The sequence below is a fragment of the Ostrea edulis genome, chromosome 8, assembly GCF_947568905.1.
Source record: "Ostrea edulis chromosome 8, xbOstEdul1.1, whole genome shotgun sequence".
NCBI lineage: Eukaryota > Metazoa > Mollusca > Bivalvia > Ostreida > Ostreidae > Ostrea > Ostrea edulis.
This window is the reverse complement of record NC_079171.1, coordinates 55,069,775-55,086,633: the sequence shown is the minus strand read 5'-3', so window position 1 is coordinate 55,086,633 and position 16,859 is coordinate 55,069,775. Positions and strand designations below refer to the sequence as shown.

At 33.6% G+C, this 16,859-nt stretch overlaps 1 protein-coding gene across 2 annotated transcripts in view; it reads left to right on the top strand.

Moving 5' to 3' along the window:
* Positions 1-16,859, top strand: part of LOC125661937 (receptor-type tyrosine-protein phosphatase alpha-like) — a 42,888-nt gene that overhangs the window by 8,109 nt on the left and 17,920 nt on the right. Inside the window, exons 3-9 of one of the 2 annotated variants that reach the window (XM_056146484.1) lie at positions 5,657-5,896; positions 10,271-10,408; positions 11,959-12,099; positions 13,113-13,253; positions 13,383-13,523; positions 13,677-13,805; positions 14,571-14,705. In XM_056146484.1, the coding sequence (XP_056002459.1) occupies positions 5,657-5,896; positions 10,271-10,408; positions 11,959-12,099; positions 13,113-13,253; positions 13,383-13,523; positions 13,677-13,805; positions 14,571-14,705 (1,065 nt within the window). The remainder of the gene's footprint in view (positions 1-5,656; positions 5,897-10,270; positions 10,409-11,958; positions 12,100-13,112; positions 13,254-13,382; positions 13,524-13,676; positions 13,806-14,570; positions 14,706-16,859) is intronic. The other variant, XM_056146485.1, reaches the window with a different exon arrangement.

Genomic DNA, 16,859 nt, shown 5'->3' with positions numbered 1-16,859 from the left:
AGTCAGCATTTCGCAAATTCTATGGTCGTTATAACGATCTAGTTCGTCAATACAACCTACTATAGGATCAAATGCTGTCTGATGTGTTTCATACCGATTGTTAGGCCGTTCTTGACACACTGATTTTGACTACGCATAACTAAATTTACCTGATCAAGACATAAGGCTCACGGCGGGTGTGACCGGTCGACAGGGATGCCTACTCCTCCTAGACACCTGATCCCACGTCTGGTGTGTCCAGGGGTCCGTGTTTGCCCCATTATCTACTTTGTATTGCTTAAAGGAGTTATCAGATCGATCAATGTTCGTTATATTCACCTTTCATGAAGGTGAACTTATTAATTCTCGAAATAATATACAACCTTTGAAAACAAAAACAAATACGATGAATAAATGGATGGGTAAGTAGGTTAAGGGCTTCCATAGCAAAAATGTACTTTAACTATCTGGTGAAATTACACCTCAAATTCACAGATACCATTACACTTGTTACGGTTAAACACCGAAACGATATTACCCATATGTTGACTTTGACTGATCTACCGTAAATCCCCCTCATGATAATTTCCCGTGACGTCAGTTGAACATCATGTAACACTTTATTTTTGGAAAACATCAAGAGGCCCTAATAGTAAACAGACCTTTGGGTGCATGCGGGTTACAAGCTGAATGTTTATAGATATATCCAGAAAGAAATAAAAAGTCTTTACATGAAAAGTGTTAGGAAAACTAAACATGCTATAATTTAAAAACATACCAACAGTCATCAGCGGGGTTGTCAACATTCGTAGATATATCATACCGTGAATACATGACAGAAATTACTCCCTGCACTTTTCAAACGGATGAATTTATCTAGAATATATTTCAGAAAAATTCATATTGTTTTTATAGCAGATAAACCAGAATTTTGCAACTGTTTTTGTAGAATGGGATTATTTATTTACATAACAAAAATTTTAAACGCATCAGTCATACATATTAGGGGCGATTTAAAGGTCACAATATGATATGAATATCAACTCCATGCATATTTTATATTTGATATGCGATGTCTTGTGCACAAGCCAATAAATGCTAATTGAACGGAGGGTAGGATGGGTATAGTGTAAAGATCTCCGTTTTCCTGAAAATTGTGCTCTACTACTTGAACACCTGTTCCACAATTTGATGATGAAAATATTAACTAGTCACGAATGTATATGACAGACAATAATATCTGTATATTACACAAAGCCATATAAAATACAGGCACGTGGAATCGGAGGGAGGAGGCTGGTTACTACCCCCAATTTTTAAAAAGTAATTAAGAATGGTAAGAATGCAATTTCAAAGGAGTGAAAGTTTTGAATTGAATCCATATACAAAAGGGAGTATATACCGGATTTAAGAATTAGAAGTTAGGGGAAAACATAAAGTTTAACTAATATTATCATATTTAAATGAATTTAGTGTACGTCAGCCCTGCCCCAACTCACAAATTCAGATTTTGAAGAACATGTTAGTTTTTGTTTCCTTTTTATTATTTTTAAACAATTGTGAAGTCACCCTCCCCCCTCACCCTATTGAAAAACGATTATATTGTGTATAATGAAAATAGCTAATATACTAGTATTCACGAAAGAGATTTTACGTATTCTTGATTTATTAGACAATTTTAACAAGACAAATACTACAGATAAAATGTATTGTCGTATCGCACGACGGCATACACATGGTTATGCTATTCTATAAATAAAAATTACAGTAGATAGAACTCACTGAAATAACTCTCATTTAATTTTTGTAAAAAAATCAATTTTCGTAATCTTCGTTATCAAATCCAGTATGAAAGGTGAAGACAACGAACAGTGATCAGTCTCATATATCCTACAAGCAATACAAAATAGATTGTTGGGCAAACACGGACCCCTGGACACACCAGAGGTATCTTTCTATTTGAGTTTGTTTCCACTATACTGCATCAGCTGAGTTAGTGTGTACTGACAAAATGATCTATCAACCCATTGTGACCTCACCTTTGAGAAATGACTTATATTCAGGGATTACCGAAACATTAGTAGGCTTTGTGTTCTGCCACGTATTTGGGTATAGATTAATGTGAAATATTAGGATTTTGTATTCAGCAAAATATTTCATATAGTGAAATTTCCATTGATTGTAATTAATGTCAAAGTATTCCTAACCAAGAAACTTGTCGTTTAGTTACGGGGCACAAAAGTAAGATAGCATGACTAATATAATACACAATGCAAGGAAAGACATTTAAATATCATTCATTAGATTGATGTTATGAATTTTTCATTTCATGTGATACAAGGCGAGTATTTTTTTCATCAACAAAATATAAGGTAAACTTATGTAACAACACATATAGAACAACATAAATAAGCATGTCATGTACTACTGTACTTGCGTGCTGTAAGATATGAACTTCAAAACAAGATATAACTATGGTCCACATAATATCACCCTCGTAATTTTTTGTACCTGAAATGCTTACACATAGATGTTTTATGCGTGAAATTTTTAGAGTGGTGATATTATGAAGGCCTACTCAGATATCTTCAAAAGTTGTTAAATTCTATGGATATTTCCGGAAATATGTGTTCCGTACGTATTTTGACTACGTCAATGTAGTAGAAATGTGACACATTTTCAAAGTTTGGTTTATTTTTTAGACAAGTGCATCTCCGTCATTAATTTGTAATATAAGTGTTCGATCCAATATGTACTTCATTTTTGAATAATTCAGGGGGCCAAATTTGATACCAAATGAACTTTGATTTTTTTAAATCAATATCTTAATGTTTCTTTGCAACACGGGACAGACAAATGTCACCTTCGCAACAATGTTAATTAAAACCCGGTCAGTGACGAAATTGGATACTTTGCAATTCTGTTTCTACGTCCGCAAAATCCATATTTTTATGCAGATGTCCCATTGTTAGACAAAAAAAATAACATTTCAAAATATACTCCTCTGGTGTGTCCAGGGGTCCGTGTTTGCCCAACTCTCTATTTTGTATTGCTTATAGGAGTTATGAGATTGATAACTGTTCGTTATCTTCACCTTGCATACAAAAGAATGCCCCTCTTTCATTTCTACGAAATAACATCAGTAGTCTACACGTAAAGCCCATGCGTTAAATCGCTACGACACAAGTAGAAGATATCATAGTATTGAAATATAAAGTTATTAGAGAGGTAAACATAGTCAAGTTTATTTTAGAAATGCTTGAGAATGTCAAACGGAATCTTTGCTTCGTTAATTTGTGACCTGAAATGTCAGACCTTGTCAAATTTGAGGCCGGATACTATTCACAATGATCGATTATAGTAGCACTAAAATAAACCCCATTTCTCATAGCAAGATTTCCAGAGACTATATGTTTCCTGTCATGGTCTCACACAAAATATCAGCATACGATCATTATCTTCTACCTGTGCCGAGCCGTTGTTTACAAACAATTGACTTTTTCCATGTATTACAAATGTCGATTACCATTGGGGACGGTTTCAAAGTTCTAACATAAAATCAAAGTCACTGTGGTGCATATTTTATATTTTAAAAATTGTAAACTTTTATAGTATCGAAGAAAATTCACAAATGTTTATTTGGAAAAAAACATCACTCAAGCAGATCTACACATACACTGTTTAACACTTGACAGTGATACTAGATAACGAGAAAATATTACGACATATTTCCAACAATACAAATATATAGACATGTACGTTGCGTCGCACCTTTTCACTTTGACGTAATAAAGTGTGAAGTACACAGAGGTACATCCGGAGTTATCTCCCCTTACCTTAGATAGATAGATGCTTTTTTATTATAAATACACAAGTAGATGTATATCATAACTAGATATTAAATACAAGTAAATAGATGCTGCTAAAATATAGGGTAATAAAACAATCAGTAAGTGTGGATGTAGATTGCTTCATAAGTAGTATCTTGTTACAGGCAGCTATACTCTTATATAACTTATCAAAATTAATGGTTCAAAGTAGAAAAAACTATATATACATATATATTAAGGGTGGGACGACAACCTTATTGGACAAACTTTCAAAATTACCAGGGGTTTTTTGTGAAAAAGTGGAAAAAAAAACTACGTATTCCTATCCGGTTAGAATCTAAGATGTTTTTAAAACCGAGATTTTGATACGCATCTGTGACCGCAAAACGCACGTTGAACATTTACTTTTATACTTATATATCGAAATTACCATATTTTGGGGTTTGTGAATCAAATTCTTTTATAAATATGAGTTTCTTTCCAAATTAAAAAAAAACTAAATCGTAGAACTTAACTTCCGAAACATATTTTTTTTTATTAAATTGGATTCTGAATCTGTATTTTATTAGAGTATTTATCGCATCATATTTGACTATGGATAACTCTGTTTACATGATCAAGATGTAGGACTCTAGGCGAGTATAACCGGTTGACAGGGAATGCTTACTCCTCCAACCCACCTAACAGACCTCTGGTATATCCAGGGGTTCGTCTTTGCCAACTCTCTATTTTGTATTCCTTGTTTTATCAAATTGGTTACTTATGGTTATCTTCACCTTGCACTGCAACACATTTCTTGTAATGTTTAGCCAGATATTGATATATATTTACTCGTGAAAATCCTATGGCAGCGGAAAAGCGAAAAATAGATTTATAGCAATAACTGAATTTTGTGTCTCATTTCCTTTTTCGTTTCATGTCGTCACTTCAGTGATTCTCAAAAATATGGTGTTTATATCCCTCAACTGATTCGATACCCAAGAGGTTGTTCTGCTTATGATCAGTTTGAAATCGAGGCAAGCTACTGACAAACAGGTTGATGATGCAGGAGTTTCAATAGTGTTGTTTAAAATGGGCTTTTTGCAAAATATATGGTCGTTATAACCATATAGTTTGCCAATACAACCTATCATTGGGTCAACTGCTGTTTGACTTGTTTCAAACCGATTGCTGGGCAGTTTTTGGCACACTCATTTTGACTACGGATAACTCCGTTTGACCGATCAAGATATAGGGTTCACCGGTCGACAAGAGATATTTACTCCTCCTAGGCACCTGATCCCACCTCTTATGTGTCCAGGGGTCCGTCTTTGCCTAACTCTCTATTTTCTATTGATTATGAGAGTTCTGAGATTGATCACTGTTCGTTGTCTTCACTTTTCATACTTTTAAAGCCGAAATTTTGAAACGTACTTTTGACGACAACACTTCTGTTGAACATTTACTTTTAATTTTACATATTTTAAGGACCGTATTGTGGGTATTTTAAACGAAATTATTTGATTAATATGAGTTAATTTTCAATTTCATCCATAACATCGTAAATCTTAACTTTCGAAACATAAATGTTAATACATAGAATTTTGAATCTGCACCAAATTTGAGTAGATTACATCATATATTATAATATTGCTACACATAGTATATATGTCGTGTAATATCTAGCCATATATTGATATACACATACTCGTGGAAACCTTATGACACTGAAAAAGCAAAAAAAAAAATTAGATTTATACCAATAACTGTGCTAAATTTTGTTGTATTGCATTTCCTTTGTCGTTTCATTTCATTATTTCAGTGATTCTCAAACGTACATGATATTGACGTCAAAATGTTTCTTTCAGTGATGCGACAAAGAGGTCGTTTAGCAGGATTTTCCATCTATTTATCTATGCCTTCAACCAAGAGAGATGAGTTCCTCTGCCATAAAGATGAACCCCCTGGACTTCCTCCTTTAGACTTTAACACAACCTGCATTGGATACAGTCAATACTTCATGTTTTACAACGAGAGGTTGGATGGAGTTACTTATGATGGATACGAAAGTCCAACTTTTACTGAATTATGTGAAGTAATCGTAGAAGGTATTGCTGATCAATTTTAGCATTTTATTTTTACACATTCAAATAACTAAATATCAGTATATCGTATCTTGTAAGTTTCACCAATTCAATTTACAGACACTGAAGTGTGCTACTACCGGTTCACTTCCAAAGTGTTTCGTGTCTTTCCCGTGCAAACCGTTCCGTGTATTCCGTTCAGCCTTTTGCGTAGACCATTCACCGTTCCTTGCAAACCGTTTAGGGCAAGAATCATTATAATAATAATAATAATAATGTCCTTTATTTAAACAGGATAACACAATTAGTTTAAAAACTAATTTTAATTGTGGTCCTGAAAACATATATACAGACAGCAATATTTTACATATATAATAAGAAATAGTATATGAGGGTATGGTGTATACATACATGTACGCAATTTACATATTCTGTACTTGATCACCCCCATAGAAACGTGCCTATCGTTTAAATCACTTACAGATGGTGCAAAACTTAGAAACTTACAGATCATGCAAAACGTGCAAGTGAGTTCGATATGGGATCTAGGACAAGTGTATATTCCTGGGAATTTGAGCAATTATATCAAACTGTCTATAAGATGGACTTTCAGCATTGAAAATCTGTAAAACAGTTTATTATATAACCACCAGGGAGAGCAAAATCTGATACCACTTTATCACTTCTGGCAGTTTCTAGCAAGTGCAGAGACATGACGTATATATCTGCCCTCGGTAGTTTTTTTCTTGTATACAGGGATAATTTGCCCTGTTACACTTGTATGATCAAGTTTCTCTTTTTAGATAAAAATGTATTCTTATTAACATTATTTAACTGAACTGTCTGCATAATGCAAATACCGACCTGTGTATAACCCAATGTGCATTTTTAACCACACTTGAGGGCAGTTAATCAGGATATTTAAAATCAACATTCGTACAGAAGGTGTCTAAATCGGCAAGGGAATTAAAATTTTGTTTATATTTTTGTCTCTCAAAAATGAATGCAGCTTCCTAGAGGTTTAAAATTGATGTAAATACACCAATCTAATTCAAGCGCATATTTATTGGTAATTTCTGTAGTTAGTCATTATTTATCTTATCTATTCATTTATATGTTTGATTTATTTCTCAGTCTATTTCAATCATATCAGGACACGTGGACATTGCTGGGAATTTGAGCAATTATATAAAAATGTCTATAAGGCAGCAGTGAAAATCTGCAAATCGTTGAAAGAAAACAGTTTATTATAAAACCACCAGGGAGAGCGAAATCCGATACCATTTTATCCCTTCTGGTAGATTCTAGCAAGTGCAGAGACATCACCAATATATCTGCCCTCGGTAGTTTATTTATTGTTTACAGGTATACTTTGTCTTGTTAGACTTGTATGATCAAGTTTCTCTTTTTAAATAAAAAATATTTTTATCAACATTATTTAACTGAACTGTCTGCATAATTCAAATACCGACCTGTGTATAACTTGTATATTCTACGCAAATCCCAATGTGCTTTTTAACCACACTAGAGGGTAGCTAGTCAGGGTATTCCAAAGCAACATTCCTACAGAAGGTGTGAAAATCGACAAGAGAATTAAAATGGTGTTTACATTTTTGTATCTATAGGTTTGAAATTGAGGTAAATACAACAATTTAATTCAAATGCAAATCTATTGGTCATTTCTGTAGTTAGTCAGTATTTACTTTATCTATTCATTTATATGTAAAACTTACATGATACCAACTGTGATGCACCAGCTGCACATTTCAAGAAATAATGTCTCTTCAGTGATGCTCAAGCCGAAATTTTGGAAATTCGAAGTAAAATTAGAGTGCCAAAAACTGGAGCCAAATTTGTCCAAGGATCATAGCTATGCATGAGGGATATAAAATCCTTTATTTTGAAATGAATTTCTAAATATTATCCCAGCAATTAAATATACATCCGTATTTTCAAGCTAGTAACGAAGTACTTAGCTTCTGGGCTGTAGAGACCTTAAGGGGACTAATAGTCCACCAGCAGATTTTATGTTTGATTTATTTCTCAATCTATTTCAATCAAATTTTCATTGCTTCTTTTCGTTTTGCATTATTCCGTGTTATCCAAGGTCAAAAAACACGACTGACTAATACGATGTCTAGGTTCACCCCCCCCCCACTTCACCGCCCGGGAATATGTTCCAGTCTTGCCCTTTAAATCATTTTTATTTTGTCATACAAGTATATAAAAATGTATAGGTTTATTCAACATCTATTTTTGAGAAGAGAACTGGAATACACAAATTGCACATGTGGTTAAACGACACTCACATTGAATGTACAAATATAGCAAACCAGATGCGACTTTTCAATGCATTTAGTAGATCAATGAATAAATAAAGGCTGAATAATTAATATTCCATCACGACACAATTTTTGCATCTTTTTCTATTATTTCCAAAGTTAAAAAATCATTTGTTCCTGAGTCATTGAGATGATAAGTAAAAATGAAATTTACCGTGTCTTATTTGAGCAATCATTTTAAAATGGATAATTGTCATTTTTTTCTCAACCTTTTTTTAAAATTATCTGCATATTACCATTCTAATGAAACTATTTCTTGTTTGAACACACCCTATGGAGACCCAAATGATACCGAAACAATCAAAGCATGTAGGTCATGCCTACCGTTTCCTGCAGACCGTTTGCAACCCCCTTCCCTCTTGAATAGGGAAGTTTTTTATTGATTATTGTATGTGCTTTTCTACATGTAAATAAAATTAATAGGTTTAATTAACATATGTCTTTGGGAAGCGGCCTGGATTACATGTATACAAATCACACATGTATTTTGAAGACACCCAGAATTAATGTACAAAAATAGCGAAACACACGTGACCATTCCATGTTCAGTTTCAATGAATTTGATAAAGCAATGAATTAATAAAAGTTAAATAATCAATATTTCATGCGAAATATTCATTCTGCAAGTCATTGATCCAATAAGTGAGATTGTAATTTACCACGTCGTAAATGATCAATGGATCATTATCATATCTTTCTCAACCCATTTTTTAAAATCTAGAATATTGCCGTTATATTCAATCCGTTTCTTGTTAAAACTAACCCCAGGATGGTCCAAATAATGTCGAAAAATAAGGCATCCAGGCTATGTCTAACCTTCGTGTAGACCGTTCACATAACGTGCAAACCATGCCTGCAAAGTGATCAGCATTTCGTGCGAAGCGTTCCATGGAAACCGTTCACTGTTCCGTGCAGATCGTCCAGAATTTCGTGCGAACTGTTCACTTCTCTGTGCAAGAATCGTTTTGTCACGTTCCGTGCAAGTGGTATAGCAGTACGTTTCAGGGTTTGTATAGATGTGAAAGGCAGAGTAAGAACTCAACGTTATAAGGGATTTGGATGATTTCAGCTTCCACAGCATTACCAATGAAAGTGAATATAACGAACAGTGATCAATATCATAACTCCTATAACCAACACAAAATATATAGTTGGGCAGAACCGGTCTCCTGGACACACCAGAGTTGGGATCAGGTGCCTAGGAGGAGTAAGCATCCCTTGTTGACCGGTAACACCCACCGTGAGCACTATATCCTGATCAGGTAGACGGAGTTATCCGTAGTCAAACTCAGTGTGCTAATAACAGTATAACAATTGGTATGAAACACGTCAGACAGCAATTGACCCAATGATAGGTTGTATTGACGAACTATATCGTTATAACGACCATAGAATTTGCAAAATGTTTACTTTTATCGATACTTTTGAAACCCCTGTACCATCATCTTGTTTGTCACTATTTGAATAGTCTATGGCTCGTTAGTGATTCGATGCGCAAGAGTATGTTCTGTTTATGATCAATTTCTAAAGCGAGACAAGCTACAGAGAAGTTGATGTTACAGATCTTTCAACAGTCTTGTTTAAAATCAACATTTCGCAAATTATGTGATCGTTAAAATTATCTAATTTACAAATACAACCTGTTATTAGGTCGAATGCTGTCTGATGTGTTTCATTTTCATTGTTAGCATGTTCTACACATACTGATTTTGACTACGGCTTACTCCATTTCCTTGGGCAAGGCATAGGATTATGGTGGGTGTGATCGTTTTATATGGCATGTTTACTCCTCTTAAGCACCTGATCCCACCAAGGGTTCGTGTGTGTCCTACTCTTAATTTTGTATTCGTTATAGGAATTATGAGATTCGTCACAGTTTGTTAGCTTTACTGTTTAATCAATAGATTGGTATGGCAAAATCAACTTAATTCTAAAATTCAATTGATCTACACAAGAAATCATAAGGCAGTAACAACAACTATGCAATTATTTCAATTCAAAACGTTGGTGTGAAACTTCTTATCTTCTGATTACTCTTGCTTTTCTTATTTTTCAGGTTGTAAGAAGCCGGGAGTTTATGGGAGTAATTGTAACTTGACATGTCCGGTCACTTGTAAGGAACAGAGATGTAACATCGTAAATGGGACGTGTTTTCATTGTATGCCTGGATGGATGGGAGCATTCTGTGAAAATAGTAAGTTATTGAAAATTTGCTTATGTTTGTTTGTTTGGGTGTCTTATTCGAACATTTTCATTCCTATAGATATATTTTAGGGCCTCCGTGGCCCAGTGGTTAGAGCATCGCCCTCAAAATCACGCGGCATTTCACCTCTGTCGGCGCGGGTTCGAATCCCACTCGTGGCGGTAAGAGAGAAAGTTTCCCAGTTTACTTTCGAAAGGTCGGTGGTCTGTTCCCAGGTACATTGTATCTGGGTTCTCTTTTCTACCAATAAAAACTGGGCGCCACCAGATAACTGAACAATTGTTGAGTGTGGCGGAAAACATCAATCAATCAATCAATGTAGATACATTTTATAACATATTTTAGATAATGTATTTTAGCAAAAAAAAAAACTTTTGCATTCATATCCAGCTTATTTCAAGTTCAAGTCTACACCCTGTACTTTCTACAAATATACTTCTACTATTGCATCCGAACTTTTTAATTATCAACACACTTTACAGTACCTAGATATAGACTTAATCCACCAATGTGTTCATGTTCTTCATCTTCTTTCAACTATAGTCCAGCTGGACATGTCATTATTGGTAATGTTGATATAGTTGAAAATGAGGACCTCAAATCACTTATTCTAAAAGGTCCTAAATACAGAGAGCCTCGGTCTTTCAATTGGCGACAGAACTTCATCTCTATTATGAATTATGTCGAAGATTATGCCAGACGATGGGTTAAATATAAAAAGAAAAACTTCATACATTGTCAGAATGGGTTAAAAGCATAAGAGGAATATTAAAATCCCAAATTAGACATTTCTAAACAAAAGTACATAACATCTATCCTTCTGTGTTTAGTAAACCAGAAGTGATAAAAGAATTAGATGTGTTACATGTGGAATGTTTTTGGTTGCAGCTGTTTGTTTCTATAGATACATTTGATAAGATATTTTAAATAATGTCTTTTACCAAAATAAACATTTTCCCAATATAAAGATACGACGAAGAACAACTCCGATACAATGTATCAAAATATTGTGTATCTATATCCAACTTATTTCAAGTTCAGGTCTACACCCTGTATTTCCTACAAATATACTTCCACTATTGGATCCAAACTTTTGAATTATAAACAAACTTTTCAGTGCCTACAAATAGACCATCTTATGGACACAACGCGATCCTCTTTTACTTCTGATTCAGACTACCCATTTTAGTATAATTTTCTGCACTGCCTTGGAACATATTTGCAAAGTTAGATTATGTCGATACTTTGAATGTTTCTAAAAGCATGTATATTCCAGATGGAAGCATAAATAAAATAACATGACTTCCACTTCTTTCGGACAATTTGTAGTGTTTTACAGTGAGAATAAATAGCTTTTCTATCGAAAACTTAAACATTTAAATGATACCTGTATTCCACAGAATAATGTCCCCATGCAATGCAAAACCACTTGTCTAAAGGTAAAGCATTTGCACTAATAGCATGATTTATGTTCGAAATATTTTGATGTTGGTTGATAATTCTCTATTTGAAGAGTGTATACTTTTTTTGGTTACAATTAGAATGCCCTGCTCGGTGGTATGGCGATCGTTGTCAATTTCAGTGCGTGGGACACTGTAAAGAAAATGCCTCATGCACTCATGTGACCGGTGGATGTGACAATGGTTGCGCTGAAGGATGGACAGGTGCCCAGTGTGAAATACGTAAGATTTTTTGGTCGTTCTTATTTTGTTCAAATGTATACCTCGTTTAGATAAAGAACTGATTAAAGAAACAAATTAGATATGAACAAGCACACGTAGAAGTGACTCATGAAAAAACCAACTGTTCGTTATCTTCACCTTGTATAACAACACACGCCAAAATAAACAAATGTATAATTTTAAACTTTCAAATGAAAAGGATACAATCCTAAAAGTGCATCGGTATGGAATGACAATCATTCAACTTGCATTCAATTATTATTGAGTAATTATTGATTTTATGCTCTATTGAATTCACTATCTAACATATCAAATGTTTACGTCTGTTTCGTTATATTTGCACACCAAAGTAGAGATTTATTAAACTACTTCTACAATTTGTATATTCAAGTACACATTAAAGAAAATAAATCAACCTTTTCTCTGAATATGAATAAAGTAATTTTCAAATAAAATCTTGTCTAGCATAACGGAAAAATCTTAATTGGGGTACATTTAAAGACATCAAACTAGCAATTCAACAAGAACCTGTTACTTTGGAGAACAAGTAACAGTTCTAAAATATATCAAACAGATAAACAGATAGATAAATGATAATAATTAACTAATTATTGAAAGCACACTACCTGCCGGAATCTACCTCTAATGTGGGTCAATGGATGTGATAAGCACACGTCACATGGTGTACATATACCAATGCAAATGCTGATTCATTTAGATTATTTTATTATGGGTAATATCCCATTAGATTCTTAGCATTTTCATCCGAGGTATTATTTGAAATCACAACTTCAATGAGTAATACGGTAAGCATTATCTTAAAATGTCACATATTCGGTAAAGTAAATTGATTTGCAAGCATTGTTTGAACATTGGTAATTAACTCAATACAATTTGATGATTGATAAACCATTTGTCAGAATACACATTTTACTTGAAAAAGAATCATTATTTACAAAAGATGTAATAAACAAGACTCAAAAGACAACATATCTAGAATAAACTATTTACAGAGTGTAAAAGGGGAATGTATGGCCCGGACTGTATCTACAACTGTAGTGGTCATTGCCTTAATGATGACATCTGTAACAGAGAGACTGGACATTGTGATACGGGGTGTAAGTCGGGATATACAGGACGATTTTGTAATATGTGTAAGTAGGTGTAAAATGTTTATGGAAATATAGTGATAAAACCACGCTTATCAATGAATATTACTGGGGGCATTTTAATAACTGATCTGTAATATACGTGAATGATCGGCACTTGTTTCTTTCCGACAGCTTGTTCTCCCGGATACTTTGGAAACCTATGTAAGAAAACATGCAGTAATAACTGTTTACACAACAGAATTTGTCGGCACACAGATGGGAAATGTGTAGATGGATGCGCTGATGGATACATAGGGGAGAGGTGTAACAAATGTAAAACAGAAAACATTTATTATAATTATTTTTGATTACTTCCTTACTGCATATTCATTTTGTTTTATTTATTCATTATTACTGGGTGTGTAGAGCATATACCTTCATATAATATAAGACCTTATAATTCATTTTAAAACCCTTCTATTGTAGCATGTGAAAATGGCCGTTTTGGTACAAATTGTTCTAATGTCTGCTCAGAGAAATGTATCGATGTATGTCGACACACTGACGGGGTTTGTAACTGTTCTCCCGGTTACATGGGATTCAGTTGTATTAAAGGTGAGCTGTTGTGGGAATACTGTTTGCGAAAATGTTAACTCCATCCCCTATCAAACGGGAGAAAATGTCAAAATTGTATATCAAAATTGGTTTATTTGTAACATATAAAAGATTAAAATGTATATTCTTCATTAGCAATTAAGACAATACCACAACTTTTAATTTAATGCGCGATTTTAGAATATCTTAGTCATATCCTATTGAACCCTGATGACTTACAGATTTTTTATTCTTCCTGGATTTTTTTTTCTCGATGAAATTAGTAATGATCAGTTGGAATATGTCAAAGTGATGAAATCTTTTTTGGAATAAACAAAATTTCAATGATGGAAAACAATGACATAAGAAATATATCTGACGTGTACATACTGCTTTCGATTATACATTATTCCTTTATTGGTCACGATATAGTGTTCACGGCGGATGTGACAATCTTGCACCGAATTTCCACTTTAAAGAACCAAATAATCTGAACATTCACAATGCTTCTGATTAACACGCCTGTTGTTTCCAAAATTGAATATATTTTTATGTAATAATGTCCCCATTATTTGTAAATGCATGACAAGAGACGTGTATTCCGTTATATAGATTTGCTATGACTTACGAAAATATATGTTCCTTTCACAATCAAGAACTTTTCATGTAATAGCATGTACACATAATGCACCTGATCTAAACAACTCCAAATAGCATACCTATTTATCTACCCATCGGTATTGTTTGATTTAATCTTTAGAATCAATGTCCTCTCTTTTACTTTAGAATGTGATGGTTCCTATGGAATAAACTGTCAACATGAATGTAGCAACAACTGTATTAACAACACGTGTGATAAAATCAATGGAAGCTGTACATCAGGATGCAAGGCGTCTTTTCGAGGCACAAAATGTGATCAAGGTGGACAATTTTAATATTGCTAATTATATTGTATCTTTTTTTAAAGTTTGGATATGGGTATATGATTATTATATATATGATCGCTCTAAGATGATATACATTTGTAAAATTTGTAAGAATAATTGAAATAATGAAACTGTTTGTTAAGGTAGCTCCATCGTCATCAATATTGATGGTTGAAAATGGAAAAGTTGCATTAATTTCTAAATATAAAGATAGTTTTATTTAATTAGTAATCAAAGAAAATTTACGTTGCCACTTTTTAAGATGTCAGACATACAAATCAAAGAAAAAAATGTCATCATCAGATATCGCATATTTTCGTAAAACAGGGTAATAACAATTGGTAGATACTTCTTAAAATGACACAATTTTAATGTCAAAGATTTTGAAAACTGCTTATGTATAGATATGTATACATTGTGGATGTTAGGGAAATTATTGTATAATAGACATACAGTAGAACAAATACGAGCATAAGAGTAAGAGTTGTTGTCTTTAACATTATATTATAGATAATTGATTATACATGGAAAATATATCTTTTTCACTATCAATAATTTATACCAGATTTTTTTATTCTAGGGAGTGAATAAAATTGCTCTGAAAAATATATTTCTATCATGCACAAAGTTTAATTCAATGAAGAATTTTACAAAAAACTTATAACATCTCATGAGGTTTGGTCTACCTTAAATGACATTTCACAGCGTATATTTAATTTTTGTAATGATAATGTTGTAAAGAATGATAACCATTCATCATCGGTTTATAATAATTAGTAACCCACTGGGTTAGTGCTACAAGGAATTAAAGTTCATGTGTGCTTATTTCACATGTGCTGCTGAATATTACGTTTTCATTAATCCATTTTACATTCTTACCTGATACGATAAGATTCAAAATATATGAAATTTAGCTTGAGAGCATCTCAAAACTATCGTATTCTAAACATTGTTTAAAATTGCTTTATATTGCGTTCTATGCATTTTTTCACACTTTGGCTGTTTTTGCATCTAATATAACCTCACTTAAATGACACATCGCACGTTACTAGACTTTTAATCTTATGAGCAATATCAATTATTTTGTATGCCAAAATTCACTTTAAATGTGTTTTAGGAAATAGTTTGCGTAGCTTTCGATTTTGAAAGCGATGAAATTCAAATTTTGCGATATTCATTTTTACTTTCGATAAATTAAGCTATTATCTGTGACGTCATGTGCGACCTCGAGCGAGAATGCTTGAAAACAGCTCAGAGCCATTGAATAAGCGAATTATATTTAATCGGGAAAACATCATCACGTTAATGGCTTGTAGATAACACTGCAATCTAATGTTTTGTGGCGCATACGGACGTATTTGCTGTCAGAAAAAGGGATTTTTTTTCTACTTTTCGAAGGAAGATATGCAGAAAAAGAAGTGGGTAAGCCCAAGGACTTTGCAATAAAAGACAGTCGCATTTGTCCATGAAGTTTTCCAAAAAAAACCCAGTTCGACAGAGACCACTTTAAAGTGCGAGAAAATTAATATATAGAGGATATATATAAGCACAGCTAGGTATACAGCTAGCATATCCATGCTGTTCTGGTCTTCGCCATTTCACAAATTACACATCGCACCTTAAGATTAAGAACTGACCTTGCAACAACATGATATCCTTGTGCCCCCAATTCCTACCAACTCGTTGATTTACAAAACAAATAAGCATCAAAAAGTAATTGAACCTTAGATTACTTATCAATTACAAAATATTGTAATTCCTAACTTATTATACTTTCAATTTAAAGAAAATGAACTCATAAAATCGAGTAGAGTATAACGCCGTGCCCTAGATTACTTACGTTTCTCATAACGGTGCTTCATATCGATTGTTAGGTCACTCTTGGCACGCTGATTTTGATCACGTATTACTCTGTTTACCTGATCAAGACATAGGGTTCACGGCGGTGGCGACCCATCGAGAGGGGATGCTTACTCCTCCTAGGCACCTGATCCCACCTCTGAAATATTCAGGGGTACGTCTTTGTCGACTCTTTATTTTACGTTCATTATAGGAGTTATAAGATGCATCACTGTTCGTTATCTTCGCCTTTGATGGTACAGTTTCTTGCCTAATTTCATAGATTCGCCTGTTGCTTTCCCGTACCAAT